The sequence below is a fragment of the Lepidochelys kempii genome, chromosome 2 (assembly GCF_965140265.1).
Source record: "Lepidochelys kempii isolate rLepKem1 chromosome 2, rLepKem1.hap2, whole genome shotgun sequence".
Taxonomy (NCBI): Eukaryota; Metazoa; Chordata; order Testudines; family Cheloniidae; genus Lepidochelys; species Lepidochelys kempii.
In genome coordinates, this window is record NC_133257.1 from 192,950,590 (window position 1) to 192,976,621 (window position 26,032).

Below are 26,032 nucleotides of genomic sequence, written 5' to 3' on the forward strand. Positions count from 1 at the left end.
ATATATCCGTTACAGCTGAAACAAGTCCCCAATTCATCTCCTGCAATGTGGCTATTCCATTTAATGACAGGCACTCAAGGTGCCTTTTTTGTCTTGGGGAAAGAGCATATCTTTGACAGATGCTCAGTCTAACACACTTTCTCCAAGAAGATGCAGAAGGCAAGAGAGGCCTGTCATGAACTATTCTTCCTGGAGCACTCAATGAGAGCTTCTTCAGAACTGGAGTAAAAAGGGCCTACTGATCCTGAACAGGCTTTCTTGGTCAGTGCTCCCATCAATTGTGGTTCAACTCTGAGCTCTCAGGCTCCCTCACCACATACATTTTCAGCTATGATGACTGGCAAAGTAGTGAAGTCCTCCACCCAAGTCATCTGAGAAGGGTAGGAAGGAATGTTATTTCCACAGTGAGCACTGGTCTAGGTCACCCTCCCCAGGACCTCACCCTAAGTTTTATCAAAGATTGTCTCAAATTTTCATCTAAATCAGACTGTCTATCTGCCAGTCTTCTTTTCCAAGCCACACTCCAACCAGTGGGGAGCCACACTCCAACCAGGGGGGAATTGGCACACCCTTGATTCAATTAGGGCTCTTTTATATAATCTTGAGAGAAGACCAGTCAACACTCTCTCCCTGCACTACTTCCTAGTTTTGGACTTCAGCTCAACCGCCCAGTTTGGCAGGGTTGTCTTGCAATCATCATTTAAATAAGACTTCAAGCACCCACCTCCTGATTGAAGTGACTGGTTGATAGTTATCAAAAGCAGAATACATATAAATGATCATTTGAAGAAGAAATAGGTTTCTTACCTTATAGTAACCATAATTCTTCGAGATGTGTTGTCCACATGAATTCACAACCTGCCCTCCTTCCCCACTACTAAAGAGCCCTATATCATCTGGATTCTGTATTGGCAAAGGACCTGAGGGATGTTTGGGCCCGCCTCTCACCTGAGGCTGTGAGAGGCCATCTGGGGCACCAAAGCAGCATCAATGGATGTTGCTGGCCAAAAGAATCTGACCTTGCATGTATATGGCACATGTTCACCAGAAATGGAATCCATGTGGACAACACAACTTGAAACAGTTACTGTAAGTTAAGTAACTGCAATAACAGTATTACTAAACTTTTTCCAAAGGATGACCACATCCATTGGAATTTTTAATATGATCAAGTAGCATTACACACACATCATGGGAGCAGTGACCCAGTTCAGTTCTTTGTCTTTCCTATGTCCGAAATGTCACTTCCCTTGCTTTGTCTAGTGTGCCACAATCCAGGGTAGGACTTCCTGAGTTGCTCGTTAATTGCTGAACAAGAAATTTGTTTAAAGATGGTTGACAGTGACTCTCCACCCCAGTGTCTGCCTGGGAATTAATTTGCTTCATGCCTGCCCTGCCATTCCCTTCCTTTCCTCCCATCATGCCAGGGAGACCATTAGAATTTAGAACTGTAGCAAAGAAGGAAATAGGGTGAGGGAGATCTGAAGTTAGGTCCTTCCCAGTCTTCAAGAATGTCATGAAACTCCAAGTGTAGCCTAGTGTGGTGTGGGCATTTTCGAATAGTTAGATATTAAGGCAGTTCTGTTCTGATTTAAAAAAAAAAATCTGTCCTTCTACTTATATTTACATTTGATTATGAATCAGCTGAGAAAATCTCCTATTTTGTAAGAATCTTTCTTCTCTCATCTTGGCATTTTGTGTGTGTGTATTAGGACTCAAATAACACAGCACAGCTAAAGTTAGGATATGTGTACACTAAAGACTTCTGCTGATATTGGTAAGTCAAGGGCGTTGATGAGATGTGATCCCAGACTAATGTAGCTGTATTGGTAGAAGTCCTTCGTGTAGGCACCGTTGTGTTGGCCAAACTTCTCTTTTACAAGTATAGCTTGTTCCCCTATTAAGGGTGGCTTTACTATATTTGTACAAAGCACAGCTTTGCTGGTATAGCTGCAACCAGGAGCAATGTTCCCTCTAATTTTTTCCATCCAGGTGCGGAATAAATTCTATGTGCGGATGTGCGCCACCAGTAGAAACAAAAAAACTTAGATATAATGTATATATTTTTAAATGTTGCCATAGGGATAATTACTCCAGCCAGGACAGGAGTTCTAAAATGCCTAACACTACTCAAAGAATTAAATTTAAGTGCAAGAGAGAAATAAAAATTATGAACTGCATAGACGAGTCATAAACTAAAATAACATACTTTGAAAGAATAAAATTACAGAGGATATATGTTCATTGCAGGAAGTACCAAGAAGTAACAACAACAATAATACAAGTATGTGCTGTGAGGTGAATATGAAAGACTGTGTGTGTGACACAAAGATACAGACTCTGTGTGCTATTTCTTTAAGGCACTCACTCACTCACTGCCTGGAAGACTTGTTGCAGCAGCTCTCTCCTGCTCAGAATCCTGAGCCCTGTACCTTCTCCCCTGCTCTGGGGAGAAGGGGTACGGGGGGAGGGGGACACCCTGACATTAGCACCTCCCCCCCGCTCTGCTAATCAAGTACGCAGCACTTGAATCACTCCTGGGTGGCCGCCCGACCACGCATGGTTTTCTGGTACAGCGTATCAGTAAAGTGTTCCTAGTGTAGGCATGGCCTATCTAATGAGGCACTGATGTATAACCTATTGGTGGTGGGGCAAGTTCCCTGTATTCCCAAGTAGACTTCCAACTCTACAAGGCCATATAGAAGGGAGCCAGAGTTAAATAAAGAAGGATTATAAGTGTGATATATAATTTTTTATAATGAGTTTAAAGGAAGTGTAAGTAATGGAATTTGCTTTCCTGCCTTTACATTGCTGTTGTAATTATTTCCTGGGTACAGCTTAATCTCTCCATCAAATTGCTTCTGGAAAGGTATTTTCCTTTGCTTCCCATATTTAACCATTGCTGTCCTGACAAAATCCATCCAAAGGGAGCAGAATGTTTCCTTATGCCAGCCAATGGTTACTTCTGAGTATTAGTAAAAGATGTGGTTTACAGAAAAAGGGGCCACATCTCCTTACAGTGTGGACAGGCAGGAGCAATATATTTGGAGAACCCTGTGTATTTGGTAAGTCACCTAGCTTGAACACTTACTACTGTATCAGAATTTGAGTAAACAATGGGTAAATTTTCAATACAGGGATTTAAAAATGCAGTTTTCAATGCTAATGTGAACAGTTCCGCCGTGCTATTTGGAATCCTAACCCCTTTAAAAACTGAACATATTTACTATTGGTATTTGACAAGAGTTCTGTGGTAAGATCCTAGGTTTTGACAGGCTTTGATTTTTTAAAAAGTGTTGATCTTTTTGTTTAGATTTTAGAATGTAATGTCCATTGTCCTTTGGAAAGAAGCTATTTCTTAAAGCTTGATAAGACAAAGGTAGTCAGGATGTGTTACTAAAGGTTTACTTGTGACCTAGTAAAAAGTTACAAATTCTCCTGCTAGAAAATGGAACTCTTCTTGTTCCTTGGCTGAGCAGGAAAAATCTAACAGTCTAATCTCCTGTTGTTCGAGTGTGCATGCCTGGGAACATGGACATTTTGATGAGCGGTTTGTTAGGCTTTAGCCATGGGCGGAATTAGAGTTGAGGAGATGTTTCTGCTTGCTGCATGGTGCTCTATACCAGTAGTTCTAAGACTTTTTTTTTGCGGACCACTTGAAAATTGCTAATGATCTCAGCGGACCACTTCATGATCTTTCCAAATGTTGTTTGTATTATTAGCTAACTATTGTAAAGCGCTTTGGATAAAAGTGCTGTATTAAAAAAAACCCCCTTAATTATTAACTTTTTTTGTTCTACAAATAAAAGCGCATGACTCATATTTTAATATCAGTAGTCTTACCTTTCTAATGTGATGGATGTGCCCTGTCTCCCCCACCACGGTAGCCCCCAAGCTGGGGCTGGGAAGGAGGGGCATCTCTCCCTCTCTCCCCCACTGCAGCAGCCCGCAAGCTGGGGCTGGGAAGGAGGGGGTCTCTCCCCTGCCACAGAGCTGAGGCTGGGAAGGAGGGCCATATCTCCCTGGCAACCGCAGCCCCGGAGCTGGGGAAAGTCGCCTCTTTTTTGTTTCTCTGGCCGCTGCAGCCCTGCACATCCCAAATGCCCCCCACCCCCACTTCTCACCCCACTGCCCCCTCCCAACTACCCCCTGTTGCCCCCAAGGCCACCACCTCACCTTACATGTGCGTCTTCTCCAGGGTCCAGGCATCTAATTAGTGGAGCCACGCCTGCGCGGCTCCACTGATTAGGTGGGTGGCTCTTGTGTGAGGCTGCCCAGGCGCGCACCTTAGAGGGAACTATCCGCGGACCACCTGAATGGAGCTCGCGGACCACAGTTTGAGAACCTCTGCTCTATGCCATGGCAGAGGCCAAGAGTCATATTTGCCCAGCTGACTCTGATGAAGCTGGGACAACATCCAACTGCTTCTGTTCACAAGATGTCCCCCTTCCTCACATGAGCATGAAGTTGCCAACTACTTCCTTTAGTAGTGCACATTCACGCCCTGTGCCTCCAAAAATCCTTCCTTTAAACAAACAAACAAACAAAAAAAAAAACCATACCAGGACTTAGTGTCTTAATGATGTCCATGTTTTGTGGGTTAGAACTTGGATTACCTTCTTGTGTTGCCTTTGTGCTCTTGGAGAATCATGGATATGGAAGGGAGGACTGCTCTGCAGAACCTCTTATCTTTCTGGCAATATTAAAGTATAGGTGCTTCAGAGAGTAATATACATGAATGACCATAGACTGTATGTGCAATCCATGCAGAATATTTTCCAAAAGCCTTTGAAGGGAAAAAAAATTAAGGAAAAGGAGTGGCAAAAGAAATGTCTCTGGCACTGAGCTAGTTTTAGATTGCATCTCAGAGAAACTGATTCCTTTTTTGACAAACCTTGCAACCTTAATTGTGTTTTGAAATAATCTTTGCTATCATGTTAGACTTCCAGTCCTCTTTATTTCTTAGAGTATCTAAAAATTTTAAGAAGTCCTCTGTTTCTACAGCTGGTTTTCCTTTTAATTTTTTTTTATATTTGTAAATTATTTTGACTGTAGTTATTTTATTTCAGAAAAAGCAGCTGAAGAAAATCACTTACATGAGAGTGATGTCTGAAGTGCTGTGTTTTAGTGTTCCCAGTTACAAGTGGGGAACAGGGGTGTCTTGTAAAGCACTACAACAGCTCTTCAAATAAATTTGAGGTGGCATTGATGGGTCCTGTTCAGTCCTCTTAAACTGACTAAAACTTCATGAAGACCAACACAACTGTGAAAACTTCTGAATCTTAATTGTTTCTATATTGGTTTTCCATGAAGCATCATCAGCATTTTAAAACTGAGCCATGGATCCAGATTTTGACATATCAAGCATTGCTCCCACTGATGTATCTAACTATGGAACTCCTTGCCAGAGATGACTACAATCCTGATCAAATCAGAATGAGCACAAGCCTGGTGATCAGCCAAGGTGAAGAATGTGCCTTTACAATAAAACTTTTCCCAAGAATCAAAGCTATTGATAAAACAAACAAAAAATTGTCCCACGGATTCTTTATAGTCATACACTTATAAATGATGCATAGGACAAGAAAATGCAATTTGTTCTGGCCTTTTGTGTTTCTTTTTTTTTATGAAACTCTTGGACTCCACAGTGATAGGCACTATATAAAAATATGAATGATAATTGGGACTACTGCATAATCATACATTCCATATCAACTTAATTGTGGGATGAAGCAGGAAGAGAGGATGGGCTCTTTGTAGGAATATAGTGTGTATTTAAAACGCTATTTTTGTCATTGCAGAAGGAGCATAGAAAATTGACATTTATGTAATTAAATTTAAACGTTTTCATAAGAGAACTTGGTTACCAAAGACAAGTTTATTGCTATTGTCACAGTCTGTTCCCAAATTGATGTGAATAAATTGAACAGTAATCCTTTGGGGTTAATTTATCACTGTATGTTTCTGTACATCAATCTGAATTACTTTGTATAAATGGGAGATTTTAAACTATCTTAATGGTACCTTCCTTAAAATTTTGTTTTGCCCCTTACCTAAGTACTGAAGACAGATTTTAAGTGGAGTGGGGAAGATGCAAGAAATGAAGAGAAAGGTGCCTCATATGTCTTCCCTTTTCCCTAACAGGAAGCTATAACTGGCAGAAAATTTAAATAATGTATTGGGTGAACTTTTCTAGTTTTGGTGAGGAAAATTGATTGGCTTCCATTGAGCTCTCCCCAGAGAATACTGTGCTTCAAACTGAAGTAGCAAAACACTAGAAGCTTGGCTAGAACTTCACTTTTCTGTATTCCTCTTTAATGAGCCATTTCTGCCTTCCATTGGTGTCTTTGTTCTTCTCCCTAACCTATTGTTGCGTCCTTTGAGTCTTTCTCTTCCTCCTTCCTATTGGTCTAAATTAGATGAAATCAAAATGTGTCAGTGTCTTCCTCTATCGTCAAGCACACTTTCTGTCAAAGTGTTTTAATAAGCTGTTGAGAACGTATGTATTGCTGGAGATGTTGATCCAGTCTCTGAGGCTCTCCTGATTGACTGCCAATGGGATGCATACTGTCATTCAGGTGTAAGCTTAATTAAGTGAGTTAAGCAGCTGTTTGGACAAAGGTCATTGCTTAATTCACCACCACTAACAATAAAAAAAAAAAAAAAAATACCCCAACAGCCCTCCACTGATTCTGCATTTCTGAAGGCGAGCAAGAGAGGGTCAGTTTTGGTCAGTCTCAAAATAAATGTTACTGGATGCTAGACATACAGTCAGTACATTGGAATATGTCCTTTAAAATAGAAATGATCATTTACATAATTCAAATGCAGTGGAGGAGTTTCTTTAATCTATAATATTTGCAAGTTGTGTGTACCAGTTCCTTAAGAAGGGATAGAAGTGAAGCGGCATGCAGAAAGTCATGATCCTGGTGTGTCTCCAGGTTGGCTGTTAAGCTGTTTCTTCAAGAGACTTGTTCTCAGAGATCAATCAAAAATATTGCCTAAATTGTTTGGGTGAGAGTCTGTCTCTTCTTCCCAAAAGGCACAGCACAGAACTCTAACTGGAGAAAGTGGGGATTAAGGTGGCTTTAAGCCCTGTTTGTGCTCTCCAAATCCTGGGATGTTCTGCAGGCTGAAGGGGCTCGCAGCATAACTTAGACATAAAAATGGCCATGCTAGATTAGCCAAATGGTCCCTCTAGCCCAGAATCCTGTTTGACTGTGTCCAGAGGGAATGAACAGAATAGGGCAATTTTGAGTGATCCATCCCTTGTCATCCAGTCTCAGCTTCTGGTAGTTGGACGTTTAGAGACAACCGCAGCGTGGGGTTGCTTTCCCTGACCATCTTGGTTAATAGCTGTTAATGGACGTAGCCCTTAGATCAGTGGTTCTCAAATTTTTTTTTTTGCGGACCACTTGAAAATTGCTGAGGGTCTTGATGGACCACTTCATGATCTTTCCAAATGTTGTTTGTACCTTTAGCTAACTATTGTAAATCGCTTTGGCTATATTTAAGTGCTATATTTAAAAAAATTAACGGGTTTTTTGTTCTACAAATAAAAGCACACAACTCTGATTTTAATATCAGTAGTCTTACCTTTCAGATGCGATGGATGTGCCCTCTCTTCCCCGCTGCAGCAGCAGCCCCTGAGCTGGAGCTGGGAAGGACAGGGGTCTCCCCTGCCAGGGCAGGCCCCAAGCTGGGATGGGAAGGAGGGGGGTCTCTCCCTCGCCACAGCAGCCACAGAGCTGAGGCTGGGATTTCTGCCATCTCTCCACGGCAGCCGCAGCCCGGGAGCTGGGGAAAGTCACCTCTTTCTCTGGCCGCCGCAGCCCTGCATGTCCCAAATTTCCCCCACCCCTTCTTCTCACCCCACTGCCCCCTCCCACCTGCTTCCTATTACCCCCGAGGCCACCACCTCACCTTACATGTTGTCACGAAGTGGGACTGTTCTTAATGTTTCCTCTGAATACTGTAGGGGTGCCTCAGTTTCCCCTTTGCATTTCTTAAGTCTCTAGGTAGTGGGATAAGGGGGTGTAATTATTGTAGAGCAAAAGGCCAGTGTACATAAATGGCCAACACTCTGTCTCCTGGCAACTGATGGCCTGGGCCCTTCCCCCCGCAAGGTGATAGCTACAGGGTTGGAGAACAAAGGAATCAGGTGACCTCCTGGCCCAGGAAAGGGACAAAGCTGAGAGGAAGAGGGGGTGGAGGATGAGTCAATTTTGTGGCTGGCCGTCTGGGGACGTGGAGTGAAGTGCAGACGTGGTTGTCTGGCTCACTGCCCCACAAAATGGACCCGGCTGCGGGGTCCTGTTCTCTGTTTGTAGACTGTGTTCCTGTCCTCTAATAAACCTCCATTTTACTGTCTGGCTGAGAGTCACGTCTGACTGCGAAGTTGGGGTGCAGGACCATCTGGCTTCCCCAGGACCCCGCCTGGGCGGACTCGCTGTGGGAAGCGCACGGAGGGGCAGAGGATGCTGAATGCTCAGAGGTCAGACCTAGGAAGGTAGAAGCTGTGTGAGCTTTTTGCCCTGAAGACAGTCTGCTCACAGAGAGGAGACTTCACCAGAGTCCTGACTGGCTTCATAGGGAGCAGTTCCAGAGCATCGCCTGGGGACTCCGTGACACGTGTGCATCTTCTCCAGGGTCCAGGCACCTAAATTAGTGGAGCCATGCCTGCCCAGCTCCACTAATTAGGTGAATGCTCCTTCATTGTCTTGTGTGCGGCTGCCTAGGCGCACACCTTACAGGGAACTGTCTGCGGACCACCTGAATGGAGCTTGTGGACCACTGGTGGTCCGCGGACCACAGTTTGAGAACCTCTGCCTTAGATGGTATAAGACCATGCCTGCACTATGGGTGCTATAGTGACATGCGTATGGCATAACTATGGAAGCCCATCATGTGGATGCATACTACATTGATGGAAGGGTTTTTCTGTTGCGGTAGGAATTCAACCTTCCCAAGCGATGGTAGCTAGGTTAACAGAGGCATTATTCTATCAGCCAAGATGGTCAAAGCCACAACCCCATGCTCCGGATATCCCTATATCTCCAACTGCCAGAAGCTGGGACTGGATGACTAGATGGAGCGCTCAAAATTGCTCTGTTCTGTGGATTTCCTCTAAGGCATCTGGTGCTGGCTGCTGTCAGAAGACTGGATACTGGGTTAGATGGATTATTGGACTGACCCAGCATGGCCATTCTTAGGTTCTAAGTCTTTAGAATTTGTACTGTGTCTATCTGTTGGTAAGAAAGGCCTTCCAGTTTCCATATTGGTACAAAAGAACTTGTCCAAAAAGAATTCTGCATAAGAAATGTTTTATCCTTGACCCTTTTTTGTCTTTTGTGATTCACATGGAATGCTGAGGGCTGAACACTGGCTTCTTTTCAACGAGCTGTATTTCCCTTTAAACCCATCCCACAGTAGTGATCTGCACACAGCAAGGGACAAATCAATCTAGGTTTTTGAGAGAGCATATAGAACCAATAAAATCTGATATGTATTGCTGAAAGTCTTAGAGGAAAAGTCATCCATATATTAAGTAACTAAAATTCCCGTGACTTTTACTTCTTCCCTTCATACACTGTTTCTAAGCTTACTCGTCATACTTAATTTCTTTTTATCTTGTTTTGGTACTGACCATAAAAGGAAGTGCTAAAGGTAAATATTTTCACCATTGTAGTATCTGAATGCCCTTCAAAACTAAGGATATACCTGTGAGGTAGTCCAGAATATTTTTTTTTAACTGTTTCAGAAAAAAGTCATTCAAAGCAGGTTAGAGAAAATATTTATATTCTGCTACATTCCTTTTTATACGTGTGCATCCATTGCACTGCTTTTATATGATGAAAGTGCTGGGTAGTGAGCTGCAGAAACCTGAAATGCTGTATAAATGCCCAGTAGCAAATGCAAACTCATTACACTCTGCATCATGTGATCCACCTGGATAGGAACTACCCATCACGTCCTACACTTAATCAGTCTTTAGTTTTGAGAGGTCATTCAGAGGATGTCCTAAATCAGTGTCTGCAACTGCTGCAGTCTTGTGACTGCTGGGAATTTTGCTACAGGGCAGACACTCATTGCTCCTTGTCTTTCAGGTCATTCTGCAGTGTTTAAATTTGATATTCCTAAAACATTGGATATTTTAGCATTTTGTTAGAAGGGAAGTGACTTATTTTGTGGAATCAATCTGTGGAGACTGTATCTATCAAAATAGCTTTCCCTTCACTCAGTCTCCTAGTTCTAGGAACACTGACCATGAGTCTGGATTTTGAGGTATAAGTATTTTAAAACTAGATTTAAAAAGTAGATTCTAGGTTTTTAATTTTTACTTAGATTGAAGAATAACTCTAGGTTAGTAATCTTCCTTTCATGTAACACCACAAACAGTTATACTGGCACTGCAGTATCCTCACTAGAAGAGTTTTTGCTCATATTTAGAATTTTTTCTTCTAAAACCCTACAAAATAATCAGCAATGCTTTTTGCTGTCAGAGAATTTCCTTAACATGTAGAATATTTAAGGGCTTTGTCTAAACTAGAGTTAGATACTTTTTTCTCCTCAGATGACAGCATCACTTCAAAATCTGTTGTACTTTCAATTATTTGAATATCTTGCTGTTCTTTTACTACTGAGTCTTCAATGCAGAATCCATACTTTTTTTTTTGCAGGAGATTTTCGTGGTAAAATAAATTTTTTTTTTAACCACTGTCCCAAAATAAATTGATTAAGACTATATGTAGTAGTGAGAGCGAAGTCCTCTCATATATATAAATCTGGGATTATCCTCAGTCTTTACATAGGAGATATTTACCAGCTTTATGTATTATTTGCAATTAGATCCAATGATCCTGCAATAGTTTTAAAACTGTGTCTACTTGGTGATTATATAGTGACAGTATTAGGTTAATGTATTGCCAGTATGTAATGGAATTCTTTCTCTTTCTAAAGTTTTGTATAATTTTCAGTCTTACTTGGCTATATTTTGTTCTGCTAAGGAATTCAACCTACAGTACTAGTACAAAACTGAAGTATGAAATACTGCCCTGCTACATTCATAGTAATGGGAAATGTTACAATTGAATGATATTAACATTATGGAAACTCATTAAAACTTCATAGTTAAGGCTGTAGGACAGTTTCCATTCAAAGACTCATTTTAACCCTGCGTTCCCCTGATACCTTTATTAAGTTAACAAAAATTGGCCTGAAATTTCATATCCTAGTCTTGGATTAGAGGAGATAGTTTTCTTCAAAATTCACATTTAATCATATACGCCCTTCTGAGTTTTGAATAGTTGAGTGAATATTTATTTAGCTATTTGTCCGCAAACAGTATTTGAATTATGAATTTTGCTCAAAATTGTTCAAATACTTTGTGAACGTATTTTAAGTCTATGGTTTGATTTACAGAGTGTTTGCTTCACATCTGTTTATAGTGACACTGGTTATCTAGGTCATTGCTAAATTGGTGATAGAAACTTTGAAAATTACTTTTGAAATCAAAGAACTAGAATGTTTTGTCTCTGTGACTTTATAATGTAGGGGAAACCACTGGGTCACTGTCTCTGCCAGAATTGCCTGAGCTATTCACCATTAGTGTAGAGAGGACTACAGTAGGTTGAGTTAATGTAAAGCAGGCCAGTATAAATCCAGCATTTTTTACATTTTAATTTGAGGTTGGAGGGTGTTTTGGCCTTTATCTGAAGCATGTACTTTGAATTACGTTTATATACCCAATGTGATTAGGTTTGGAATAGGAGTAGTTTGCAGAGTTGTTTGCCTTGAGCAGGAGAAATAATCTTGAGGAAATGTTTTGCAGTGACTTTGCTTCACTGCCCTAATTTTTCTGATTCTTGCTTCAATCTAAACTGTACTTGCAAAACCTAATTCTAGCACCATGGCTGCCACTAGTGCGGACTCTCAGCCTAGTTCTGTCTCCTGGCAGTCACGCAAAAGTTATAGAATCCATATGCAAAGATTTCTGGCACCAGCATCTCCACCTTAGTTTCCTCCGTTCTGCTGTCTGCCTAATCACTGATTCCAGGAAAAAGGTTTTTCAGGGAGCGACTTTGTGCCTTTTGATTTTAGCTTTCTGTTGATAACCATGAATTAGACTAAGAAACTGAAGTAATCCCCAGATTGCAACGTTCACTCCCACCATATATAGTGTAGCCTGAGTGTATCGACACTACATGAAACCCCATTCCAGGCTTGTGCAGAGATGCCTCAGTCATCTGGTAAATTTCTGAAAGTGGAAAAGTAGTAGGCAAGCTTGCTGTGCTTCAGTTCTCAGACTAGCAACAGGACTTTGTGGAGAGTCGACGAGAAGAAGACGTATGCATTATACGTGTGTTGTAGATTAGCCTCTGTGCTATTTCAAATACTTTTTCAAATTTTTCTACCTTTGTTCTGTATGTAGTATTGGTAAGATTATATGTTTATTTTTGAGAATGAGGTTGCAGAACTGAGTACGGTAACCAGTGTTTGTACAGTATATGTAAGTCACAGTGGATATCTGCTTATATGTTGATGTCTGGTGTCGGAACAACATGGAGAGGGAAAATAGATACAGTGTTTGTACTCTACGTAGAAAATTGTGATGTGTTAGTGATAGTTTTAGGGAACAATACTTAGATGGTGGGATATAAAAATGATATCTCTACTAAACGGGAGTAGATAGAGGAGAGGGAGGGACACGTATTTGGCATCTGGTAAATGTCAAACTGTTGTAGCAGGTTCATTACAGAATGATGAATTTTGTACCTTCGTAGGTGGCTCCAACTGCAGCTTGTTCATTAGAGTTTGGGCTAAAATAGCAAGGACAGGTGATGTATGTTATGTGCTGCATTATGGCAATGTCTGAAAAGGCACAATGTGAATATGTTTTGGTACCACTGGGATGTTAGTGATAGGTTGTTAAAGGATACAGGATGGGGATAAAGTTAAGATTTTGCAAGCAACCTTAACTCTGAATTTCTAGATTTACAAATGTAGCATTAATATAGAAGTCCTTGTGGTTTCAATAAATGCAATATTTTATAGGGAATTTTAGCAGAAGCAATTGATAATACACAGGCTTGAAAATTCCACTTGCCTGTGATTAGCCATCAGTGTCCTGATTAAGAGCCAGTAACTTTTGCAGAATGTAAGTTTTCATTTTTAAAAAAAATGCTTCTCAGCCTCCTAGTTTTGAAGAAAACTTTCCACATGTGAACCAAATGTAACTGTTTTAGCGCTGTCTTCCTAAGACTGCAGTCAGGCAACATTGTTGGCAATCTATGAGCAGCCGCAGAGTCACTCTGCTTTGGAGTGACAACTGACTGGTCATCTCATTTTTTGCTACTGATACTTGGAGAACCCTATGAGCAGCAAATAATCAGATCTTTGTTTTGTTGCTGCTTGGATAAGATTTCAGTAAAGATACATCATGATCTTCTGTAGGAAAGGGAGAGGAGAAAATAGAGTGAAGCTGGGAAGGGCAGAAAATAACAAGCCAGAAAGATGTAATAAAATAGACTGATAAATTAGTATTTAATAAATATATTCAATGAATTTTCACAAATATGTTGATTTGGCAATACTTATTTGTGGTGGTCAATACTATTCAGTGAATAGATAGATTATTTTGACAAATTTCAATTGTATTTCTAGAACAATATATTATTCTAATGTTCTTCTGTACTATTTGGTCAGCCTTGATAGCAAATTACACTTGATTTGATTTAATAACTTGACTGTCAATGTTCTAATTAAAAGCAGAATACACAGCTGTTTTGTTTGTTTGAATTTGGGTAGGCGGGGCCTTTGAAGGGGCTGTCATCAGGTATTTTTTCACCCTTGTGAGTAAGCTTTAATCCTTGGGCTAATAGGTGGTGGAGTATAAATATTTCAATCTCTGCTAACTATTTTAATTTAATATATATATAATTGTGTATATATAATTAATTATTGTATCTGGGGAGTTTCAAAAAAGCTGTGGTGGTATTTTTTTAAATTGATACAGTGTGTGAAATCTTGCTGTGATGGTTGTACTTTCATCCAGTACTAAATATTTTGGTCTAAATGCGGGGATGGTGTGTAAACTGTACTCCATGAATCCCACGATAAGATTTTAGAAAAATCTACCATATACCTACTAGTTGAAATACTAATCCTGTTGGCCAGAGGTAGATAAATATAAGGATGGGGACTTGGGCAAATCATGGTAAGAACACTAAACCCTGCTTGGATGCTCCATCTTTTATATCAGACTCTGGCTAGTAGTGTCTCTAACAGCTGAAAGGGAGGATGAGTTTGCCTCACCCCCTTCACTTCCTCATTATGAAAAATATGTCTCCACTCTTCTCCCTCTTCCCCTATCCTCCATTTTTATAATACCTGTAATGTAGTAACATCAGCATATGTTATGATTTAAAACCTTTTAAAAGACTTTCAATTATTTTCCCTTTCTTTGTTAGTGTGGAATTGTTTAATCATTTCACTAGAATCATAGAATATCAGGGTTGGAAGGGACCTCAGTAGGTCATCTAGTCCAACCCCCTGCTCAAAAGCAGGAGCCATTCCCAATTAAATCATCCCAGCCAGGGCTTTGTCAAGCCTGACCTTAAAAACTTCTAAGGAAGGATATTCCACCACCTCCCTAGGCAACGCATTCCAGTGTTTCACCACCCTCCTAGTGAAAAAGTTTTTCCTAATATCCAACCTAAACCTCCCCCACTGCAACTTGAGACCATTACTCCTTGTCCTAGATGTATTGGGCAGGATTGGAAGTGCAATTCTATTTTACAGCTACATTTTTTCTTTCTCACTGGCTTCTGCACACTTGAGCTAGACTCACTGTTGTGAGGGAAAAAGTAGTTAATAGTTCTACGGCAATCTTCCAGAGAATGAAGTGCATCACAGTGCTAACTAAAAACAACTTGCAGTACTGCTTACAGGAAATGTACAGTACCACTTTTGGGAACCATTAAGTTTTATGTGAAGGAAAAAGTATAACATACTGCTATTCCAGAATATTACTCAGAAAGACAACGTACAAAAGAGATTCAGATGAAAAAATCCTACAACTTTTTAATTGAATGCTGGATGATCTACAAGAGAAATCAGATCATAGCTGGTAAATATCCACTCCACTTTGACTGACTGTTATATTCCACTCTTGGCATTTGTAATCTAGACAACATGATGGCACAATCGCATACATTTTGAGTGAACATGAAAAACATGTTCACCTATTTGCCAGTAGAAAGAAACTTTTCCTGATCAAGGTGGGTGAATAAAGGGGTAAAGCACCAATTTCTACAGAATACAAGCTTTCATTTAAGAAAAGAGTCACTTTATAGCCCTGAGCAGGTAACTTTCAAATATGAATAGCTGTGCAGTGCTGTCTTTCTGAATATAATAACAATAACAGTGCCTCCGCTGCTGCTCATCACTTCCCTAAGCAGCAGAATTACTAAAAAGATTCTACTCAGTTTCACTGCACTACTTAGAATCCTGTTGCCAGTATTAAAATTAACTCAAACACACTTACTCTGGGGTGGCTTGGGAAACTAAAAGCAGCAGCACTTAGAATCACAGAATTATAGAACTGGAAGGGACCTTGAGAGGTCATCTAGTCCAGTCCCCTGCACTTGTGGCAGGATTAAATATTATCTAGACCATCCCCGATAGGTGTTTGTCCAACCTGCTCTTAAAAATCCCCAATGATGGAGATTTCACAACCTCCGTGGGCACTTTATTCCAGTGCTTAACCACTCTGACAGTTAGGAAGTTTTTCCTAATGTCAAACCTAAACCGCCCTCGCTGCAATTTAAGCTTCTTGTCCTATCCTCAGAGGTTAAGAACAATTTTTCTCCTTCCTCCTCCTTGTAACAACCTTTTATATCCTTGAAAATTGTTATGTCCCCTCTCAGTCTTCTCTTCTCCAGACTAAACAAACCCAGTTTTTTCAATCTTCCCTCATAGGTCATGTTTTCTAGATCTTTAATAATTTTTGTTGTTTTTCTCTGGACTTTTTCCAATTTGTCCACATCTTTGCTGAAATGTGGTGCCCAGAACTGGACACAATAATCCAGTTGAGGCCTAATCAGCGCAGAGTAGAACGGAAGAATTACTTCTCGTGTCTTGCTTACAATACTCCTGATAATACATCCCAGAATGATGTTCGCTTTTTTTCCTCCCAACAGTGTTATACTGTTGACTCATATTTAGCTTGTGATCCACTATGACTCCCAGATCCCTTTCCGCGGTACTCCTTCCTAGGCAGTCATTTCCCATTTTGTATGTGTGCAACTGACTGTTCCTTCCTAAGTAGAGTACTTTGCATTTGTCCTTATTGAATTTCATCCTATTTACTTCAGACCATTTCTCCAGTTTGTCCAGATCATTTTGAATTTTAATCCTATCCTCCAAAGCACTTGCAACCCCTCCCAGCTTGGTATCATCCACAAACTTTATAAGTGTGCTCTCTATGCCATTATCTAAATCACTGATGAAGATATTGAACAGAACTGGACCCAGAACTGATCCGTGCGGGACCCCACTCGTTATGCCCTTCCAGCATGACTGTGAACCACTGATTACTCACATGAGCAAGGATATACAGAAGTATGGTCTTCATTATTATTTTAAATGTTCACTCTGTCTGACATTGTGTCACATTTCAATGGGGAACAATTTTTTATGGTCAGGTTACAAGATCCTAAAAATGAGACTTGCTATAGTGATATTTAAATAAACAGGATTACTAACAGGCACTTAAGAGAAAAAGAATATTTCAGTTGTAGGCACTGACATTGTTCATAGGGGAGGAGGACCCCAAAAAAGAGATTGAGAGAGTAGAAACCCTCCCTTCTATATGTGATAGTAGCCAAGAAAATGAAGATTCTTCCTTCAAGAATGAGGACCTCCATCATAAAAAGAAAAGGAGTACCCGTGGCACCTTAGAGACTAACCAATTTAGACTGTACAGTATGCATCCGATGAAGTGAGCTGTAGCTCACGAAAGCTTATGCTCAAATAAATTGGTTGTCTCTAAGGTGCCACAAGTACTCCTTTTCTTTTTGCGAATACAGACTAACAAAGCTGTTACTCTGAGACCTCCATCATGTCAATCACCTTCCAACTGGAGCTTGACAGAAAAGATGAAGCCCAAATTGTACAGACAATGAAACTAAGGAAAAGAAGTGAAGTGACTTGCCAGTGCCAAAATTGCACCTAATCAGCCCAACACCTGCATGTATGCAATTCATATTGAAGTTGCACAGGTGCAACTGAGAAAATGAGAGACCCCTATATTTATTCTCTAGATACTTTTAAGACTGCCAATTTGGGAATGACAGTACCTTATAAATGTATTTTATTGGTTTCTGGAAGAGAAACACGAGAAATGTAACTGGCTGCTGCACACTGCAGTGGATCAGCAAAATATTATTTTAGCCACTAGTTTCCATGACACATGCATTTAAAAATCAGTGTTAAATGTACCTTAAACTGACTTCCATCTGGTGTGATCTATGGCTGGTACCCTGGGTGGTTGTGTATAATGGGGACAGCTGGGAATTCTGACTAGATCAAGGCATGAGATTTTTTTTCAATCTTTATGGTTTATCCAGTTCTGCTAATTTGACTACATTTCATCGCTTTTATATAAGTTAGATATGAAGTCTCTTGGGTCCCCGACTACAGCCAGTTTCGCTGTTGTCATTCTGTAAATGTTATCAAATATGAGAGCAATTTATGTTGGCTTGGAATCTATTAATATGTTGTGCCAAGTTGTGCATTTATAATAGTTGGATATTTTCAGTTAGACATCTTAAAGATTTAGACAGGTGTTTTCCTTGGGCACATGGGTGGGCGGGTGGGAGGGTGAGGGAATGCAAGAAGTTTGACTTGCTCACAATATATTTGGAAGGGGGAGCATACAAACATTGGAAACTTCATAACCTGTTACAAAGTCTAATAGTATCTTTGGGTACCAGGTAGAAAAAGAACACTTTTTGTAGAACCAGATGTGTCTGCCTTTGTATTACCCCAGAGCATTGCAAAGATACAGAAAACTGGTATCAAGACTATGGAATACAAGTTTGTGCAGTATACAATAACCCAGGCGTATAATGTAAAGAATTGAGCGTACAGCAGTTCATATACATTTTTTGTATCTTAGGAGCCTTTTAAGCATCTTAAGTGACTTTTTTTTTTAAACGGGCAGGTATTTGGCCTTGTGTCTTGTAAGACTGTCTTCAGTTATGTAAATGTTTGTTTTAAAAGTACTTTACACAAAAGCCTGCAGGACTCCTGCAGTCAGTTTTGGGACTTACTAAAGTGACACCATGCTTGAGTGTACTGGGGGAGAAGAACCTAGTCCGTGGTTCTGTGTGCCAGTTGCAACTCTGAATATAGTGAAACCTCTGATTAGAGCCAAGTTGTTCTGTGACAAAAATGTTCCCGTTGAGTGTGTGTGGTATATATGTATGTGAATTCTTTTTAACAGCATTTGTTTATATGGCCATAATGAGGAGGTAGAATAGACATGTTCAGAGGACCAAGAGAGCCATGTTGCAGCAGTACCTGTAAAGAGAGGAGTAGAGGGGGAGAGAAGCAGTGAGAGGAGTAAACCATTGGAAAAAGCTTAGAATCCCCCTGTGAAACAGACCAATGTAATAGTCTTTGTCGTCCGTCCGTCGTCCCCCCCCCCCGCCGCCTCTTCCAGTTATCAAAATGTCTGTTAATTCAAGAGGTCAAGTGAAAAATGTGTACCCCTAGCACCCTCTTCTGGGCAAATTCTTAATGTCTTTGATGGAAGTTTCAGCAGTAAATGTGAGATTCTGCAAGATAATATGGCACTGTTTCCATCTTTTTATCACTTGAGAATAGTAAATGCCCCTAATGTTCATGAAAAGTTCCACTTCTCTGTTAAAGAGCAACAGAAACCAACTGGAATACCCTCCCCCCCCCCCCACTTTTTGTTTTTTAGACCACCTACAAACAGTGCAAATATATGCTGCGTTTTTCCTTTTCTTCATTACTAGAATATGTTGTTTCTTTAGAATTGGTTTGTGTACTCATGCTGGCTATTTTCCATATGAAACTATAATACTCTGAAATAATAATATTCTCACAATAACCAACTACTATGTCAGAGTCAAAAGACTTTGAAATTAAGCAGTTCAGCTCTTAAGAAACCTAAGAAGCAGGAAGTCAGACTTGCTGTGGTTTTGTGCAGATACACAGCAGATCTACATCCTGGTTTCTATATTTGATCTTCTGCTTCATTGATTAGGCTTACATGCTTGTCATTTTCAGCAGCATGTAGCTAGTATGATGATGAGCACTATAGAAAGACCTATGAGAACAATTTAAAGATTTGAGTGTTCTCTCTTTTGAGAATCATGAAATCCTACATTTTTAAAAAATCTCATGATTTTGGAGTGATGTGCTGAATGCCCTAAATCAGAGGTTCCCAAACGTTTTTGCTAACCCCTCCTTCTTCTCCTTGGGAGTTGCATAACAGGCCCTTCCCCACCCATCCGGGGACCGGGGTAGAAAGTGATTTACTAAGGGAAGTAGGTGGCTTATGCCAGGAGTGCAGCAGAACCTCGCTGGCTCCATCCCTAGAGGAGCTCATGGCAGCGTGGCGCAGACTGGGGCTTCTCATCTCTTCCTCTCCTTCCACTCCCACACCCTCTTCTCTTTCTCCTCCCCCCTGAGCACAGAGTATCTTGCTTCTGCAGGCTCTGAAGTACGTAAAATACACATGGCTGTGGCTGTACGAATGGCTGGGCTGGGACAAGCATGCAGAGTTTGAGTTCCCAGCTTGGGGAGAAGTGGGGAGGGCAGCAGGCTACTGCTGGGGAAGGGCTGTCCCCCATACCCTCTCCCTGCTGTTGCCTGGTCCTGTGATAACCTTGTGCCCTGCACTTTGAAAACCAGTACCCTAAACAGTTAGTCAAAAGGAGCATTCAGCACACATGTACCCTTTTTAGGAGTGTATCATTCAGCTCTGCCATGGATTGCCAGCTCTTCTGCTGTGACACCCTGAATGTGCCTTTTGGTTATGGTCCTTGCACTGTGTAAGTCCACGTTAGGCTATGTCTTGTACTCTACAGTACAATGGGCCTAAATTCGGGTAGTCAGGCCTCTTGATCTGTGTTGTACCGATGCTGAATTCTGCATCATCCACTGCTGCTAAAAAAAAGTATCCAGAAAATACAGCTTTTACTATATCACTCTAATATTTTTCATGAAAACTTCCATTTTAAAAGTGTTTTCTGTGCATTTCTTGCAACTGCCTAATCTCCCCATTAACTATGGGACGTAGTATTGATTCCACAAAATCAGGATATCTTGCAGAATTTAGCATCTGTGAGCCATACCATACAGCAGTTTGCAGTGCTGGAGAACTCTGGTTCCTCTCGAAGGGCCGGATGATAGAAATTGGAGGGAAGCAAGTGGGGATGGGAAACAGACTGATAGTTGGGGTAGGTGGGAGGCAACAGGAGAACCAGGTACTCACAGGAGAGCTGGTGGGGAAGGTGCCAGGCATACAGTGGAGGGATGAATGGGAGGAAGCAGGAGGAGGGACTGGATACTTAGAGGGAGGATGCCAATGGGGTCTCTACCTTGTTAATTATTTTGAGGGTGGAGGATGTAGAAGGTGTCAGTCTGCAGCGTTCTTTTCAGAAAAGCCACTTGTCCAGGCTCAGCCTTAGCCTCTAGCTCAGGGGTTCTCAAACTGGGGTCAGGACCCCTCAGGGAGGTCACGAGTTGTCAGCTTCCACCCCAAACACCGCTTTGCTTCCAGCATTTATAATGGTGGTAAATATATTAAAAAGTGTTTTTGATTTATATGGGGGGTCACGCTCAGAAGCTTGCTATGTGAAAGGGCTCACCAGTAAAAAAAAAAAAAATTGAGAACTGCTGCTCTAGCTCATGTGTGTAATTAACACAGAATATGTGCACTTGGGCAGGAGGAAGAGTCCTACAGTTCTTTCCTTTGTTGTAGAACTGCGTTTAGTCAGAGACTAGATCACAGCCATAGTTTAATTTGATCTCTTAAGACTCCTGATAACATATCTCTTACATCAACAGACATTATAAACATGCTTAATTTCACATATTGTACTGAAAGGGAACCTTAAAAAAATTTTTTTGTATAATTGTGTTAATGCTATGAAAGTTTTGTCTTAAGTGATTTTTTTTAACCATTTAAAACTGCCCTGTTTCTACAGAGGATGTACTGAGTAAAGATGCTGGGGAGTGTGCAATATGCCTGGAAGAGCTGCAGCAGGGGGATACTATAGCACGACTGCCTTGTCTATGCATATATCATAAAGGGCAAGTATTCTTCGTGCTGTATTCTTCCCAGATAAAATGCCATATGCCAACATCAGTTGGGTAATTTTTATAAGGGTTTTTTAAAGGGACAATTAACATCTCGTCAATTTAAAACAAAACTTAACTAAAAGTACTTTGAGGTACTGCATCTTGAGTTATCCTCCCCTACCCAAATATATTTGCTCTTATAGTCAAATTTTTCTTTTATGTTTTTCTCTTGTTGCTGTTTGAAAAACTCCCAGAAACAAAAGGGGGAAATTTTCTATACAGGGGAAACAGTAAAAATCACTATACTTGCACACACATTCTGTTGACTGCACAGACTAAAATTGAAAAATATATATTTTTTCTCTGATCGTTGTTATATTCATTTTAGATGGTGTTTGTAACAATGGGCAAACATTGCAGGCAGCAGTGTGATTAGGGTGATGGTGTCCCTCTTAAGAAATGAAAAGTACAAAAAGTAATTTGTAAATTTGTTAAAACTTCTGAAATAAACAGTTACAACAATGTATACATTGATTTCTCTAATGTTTAACACATAGCACCATATTCTTTATTGGGATTTTGGGATGTTAAAAATGATTAGTGAATGTTGACAAGTACTGTTCCACGCATTCTAGCTAAAGTAGCTTAGGTCTTAAAACACATTCTCTCTCTCTCCCTCCCTCCACCGCTCTCAAATGTTTCTAGTCACTTCATTTTAACTATGATAAAATTATTTAGTACACATAACAATTGTTGGTAATTGTAATTAATATACTTACCTTCCACTTATTCTTTTATGTTCCAACAGCTGCATAGATGAGTGGTTTGAAGTAAATAGATCTTGTCCTGAACACCCTGCAGATTGAGACTGACAAGATTCCTCTTTTGTAGGTAACTTCTTTTTACATATTTCATTGATCTTTTCAGTAATAAGAACTATATGAATAAGTACGTTAAATATGCACTCAGATCTAAGTTTAACCTAAAATAATTGGTAAATTCATTGTCGTTCCAGTATGTTTACTATCTATTTAAATTACTAGAATTCATAAATGGTTTCTGCACCCTCACATCCAGTAGTCTGGAATGATATATTGCAGTTTAACTACTGCAAAGTGACAAGCAGCAGTGCCATTTAAATTTTAATTATCTTTAAGATTATTTTGTTGTGTAACCTAAACCTACTTTAAAATACCAAATCCCCAGAATTTTTGATAGTTTAGTGAATGACCATTCTTTCTGGACTGAAATATGCTTTTTCATTTGGGATGTTACATAGTTTTCAGTGAGATCCTGCTTTTTACTTTTAACACACATTTGATCATTCATTGTTTTTTCTGCAATGCATGTAAAATGTTACAACCCAGCCTGCCCCATCCCCATTCACACAGATACAAAGCTTTCCTGCTTTAGTAGTGTGCATTAATGGTTTAAATTAGAAACCAGTTAGAGTCAAAGGACAAAAGGGGCATTTTTATTCTTCCAGGTATCTTGCTTACACTAAACTACCAGCTCCAACCATTACAAAACACGTTAGGATTTATATTAAACACTATGGCAATCATGGAATGTGAACTCTTTGCCCCCAAACAATACAGTGTTTTTTTGAAGCACTGTTTCAGTGTTCTGCTTTCTATTTTACTTCACAAGTATGTGTTGCAGCTCACGTTGCCAAAGCCGCCCAGAAGGGGGAGGCAAGTGGGCAATTTGCCCTGGGCCCCACAGGGGCCCCCCACGAGAATGTTTGAAGTCTGAGGTCTGAGACAGGGAAGGGGCCAGTAGTGTAGCGGCTGCTCTCCCACTGAGCACAAGTGGCGCCTTTTTAATTTTTTGGCGCCTTTTTAATTTTTACTCTCACAGCGGCGCTCCGGGTCTTCAGCGGCATTTCAGCGGCGGGTCCTTCAGTGCTGCTGAAGACCCGGGTGAGTACAAGCGTCTGGCACCTTTTTTTTATTTCCGTTTCCCCTGTTCACTCCACCTGGCTACGCCACTGGAAGGCGCCCCCGAAATTGCTTTGCCCCAGGCCCCCTGAATCCTCGGGGAGGCCCTGCACTCTGCAGTCATATTAGCAAGGGTTATATACACCGTCACACTTGCCAAAGAACACATTATTGCAGGGACAACTGTTTTCCCCTTAGCACAAGACTAGGACTAATTTTTTACTTGGATATGTACGGTACATAGAGCATCACGTATTGTCCCTGGTGTATTGAACTACAGGAGAAGCACAAGATGCTGTTTGCAATGATGTTTATCTTTGAAAATACTTAAGGATGTTTCAGGATGCTAAATCAAATGTGTTTAGATTGTAGAAGATAGGAGTATACACTAGAAAATATGAAGTAGGGAAAAGTAGATTTTTCCTTGGATTTCTTTGTTTTAGCAAGTAATGCCTTACTGTGTAAAATTTACTGAACTAGCTGGGAAAGTAATGTTTGTTATTTTTATTGGTTTTCTCACAGATTCTTACATGGATCAGAAAATGCAGAGGATTTGAGATTCTGTCTTTGAACACAAATTTGAGAACATACTTGGCTTCCGACTTGTGTTCTTGTGTATCTGAAAAAGGCAACCATAGACAATCGTGTGGAACAAAAACTGCAGAGTCCAATTGCTTGCCAGTAGAGTCAGCATACCAAACACGCATATAAAGGACACGCAGGATTTTGAAAATGCTGCACATCCTGTAACAATCTTCTCGCCACAGATATTATTGATGATTTGTACTTGAAAGGCCAAAGTGACTAATTTCAGTCTAACTTTTAAGTTCTCTGCCGAAGCAGATTATGGTTGTCTCTCTTCTTACCCAAATGGAAACTGATGCATTCTAAATCAACATTATCTGAAACGTTTTCATGAGGATCACCATATTTTTGAGTGGAAGTGTTTTAATCTTCTCTTAGGCTGAAGAAGAGTAAATGGCAAGCAGTCTAGCAGTGTGACCTTATTCACTGAATTCACACCCAGTCCTCGGTACATTCTTCACCTTCAAGAACAGGAAATGAAAACTACTTCCACGTAGGAAAACTGTATTTCAAAGTTTTTTTTTAACTAAACCTTTGTCAGAATGCTGTCCAAAGAGTAAAACCAAGGCAGGTGACTAATTTATATTGATTGAGCTATAGAATTGTTGAAATCTGTATGCTGTATTGCTATTTAAGTGTACTAAAATTTCTCTGTTTTACAGCTTGTGGTTAAAAAATGCAGCAAAGCATAATCTTGCAGCTATGCAATTTTTTTTAATGGGAGAATTTACCAATTTTAAGTGCTGCCAGTTAAGGTAATTTGTTTAACGGGTATTTTTTTTAAATGTTTCAGGTAATTATTTTATTGTACTACTTTCATCTCCAGGCTGCCTCTTTAGGTTTAGGGGAATAACTGCGAAAATGGGCACGGTGAAGTTTCCTAGGCATTAGAGTAATGATATTACATGGGGGAGGGATTTGCATTAACTTTTGAAACACTTTTATACGTAATTTTTTTAATTGAAATTTTCTTGATAGCAGAGCCATAGTAATTTGCACCTAACATCACTTATCTGTTTATGTGGACATTAGCATTGGCAGTATTTTTAACATGCACCTGCATTTGTTTAATTTATTACTATATTGCTATATTTGTCTTACCAGGGCTTATCAAACATGGGATATCCATAGGGGGAAACAGCAAACAAAATGTGGATAAATATTAGTTCCTATAAAACATCATAATTAAAAAACAAAACAAAATGGAACAGATATCATGACTGAGAAGGAAAACATTACTTTATTTCAAGGACAGATATGTAGCAGCTTCTGAATTTTCACATTATAGGGACAGATTATGAATAGTTATTAGTGACTGCAATTTTTAGTTAAGTTTCAACAGCAAAAATAAATTACACAACACCTTTTTCTTAAGTGTCTAAGTATTGTTTTGTGTGTTCAGTTTGGCTTGCATTGTATTCTTAAGTCTATATTTTTCTCCTCTGTTGCTGCTGTTTCATATTAAAAAGGGCAAGTAAAGGAGCAACTGCTGCAACCCAGAAGAATTAGTGCACTGCACACTATAAGAATCCCCCATTTTGCTTGTCAAATGTCTTTAGTCTAGAAAACCTTTTCCCTTAAACTTTATGCTGTGAAATGCCTTTTGCTATGCTGCAAATCTGACGCAATCAAAACTGGTTAATGCTGACAACTGACAGTACAGTACAGTTCCATGGGCCTTTTTTCCTTGCATAATCATTCTCAATTGAATCTATAGTTATAGGTCCCAATCATACTCTCTTTGACTTCAGTGGGAGCAGGATCAGACTCTGGCGTGTTTTAAACTGTGAAGTCACATCAAACAAGCTCTCCTGACAAATGTATGACAGTAGTTTCCAGTATAGGTTCTGTTGTTGCAGGGAATTGTTTTGCTTCCTTGTATTAAGGAGAAAAAGTTACAGCAGCTGTAATATTTTACTAGGGACCTTGTTACCTAGAGGCTTACTTTCCTGGTATTTTGAATCACATCTTCTGAAAGTAAGTTTTTTTGCGTTTATATTGACTTAACATTTGTTTTTGGCTTCGTGCCATACAATGTCAGTGCACAATACACTTTAGTGCTCATCATCCTCCATCCACAACGAACTATGGGCTCAACTGCTGGAGCAGAAATTCCTCTGTAATTTACAATGAAAGTTTGGCGTGTTTTGGTGTCCTGTGCTTCAAGGTTG

At 40.1% G+C, this 26,032-nt stretch overlaps 2 protein-coding genes and 1 long non-coding RNA gene across 3 annotated transcripts in view; 2 read left to right on the forward strand and 1 right to left on the reverse strand.

The window, feature by feature from the left end:
• Positions 1-25,235, forward strand: part of ZNRF2 (zinc and ring finger 2) — an 81,464-nt gene extending 56,229 nt beyond the window's left edge. The window contains 3 exon segments of the mRNA XM_073333307.1: positions 21,243-21,348; positions 22,145-22,223; positions 23,799-25,235. Of these exon segments, the coding sequence (XP_073189408.1) occupies positions 21,243-21,348; positions 22,145-22,202 (164 nt within the window). The 3' untranslated portion in view covers positions 22,203-22,223; positions 23,799-25,235.
• Positions 1-26,032, forward strand: part of RPL14 (ribosomal protein L14) — a 247,912-nt gene that overhangs the window by 25,641 nt on the left and 196,239 nt on the right. The window lies entirely within an intron of this gene.
• LOC140907415 (uncharacterized) lies at positions 17,306-22,272 on the reverse strand. Its single transcript, XR_012157493.1, has 3 exons — positions 22,116-22,272; positions 19,989-20,199; positions 17,306-18,582 (listed from the first exon to the last, which is right to left on the reverse strand). It is a non-coding gene; the product is annotated as an uncharacterized lncRNA (long non-coding RNA).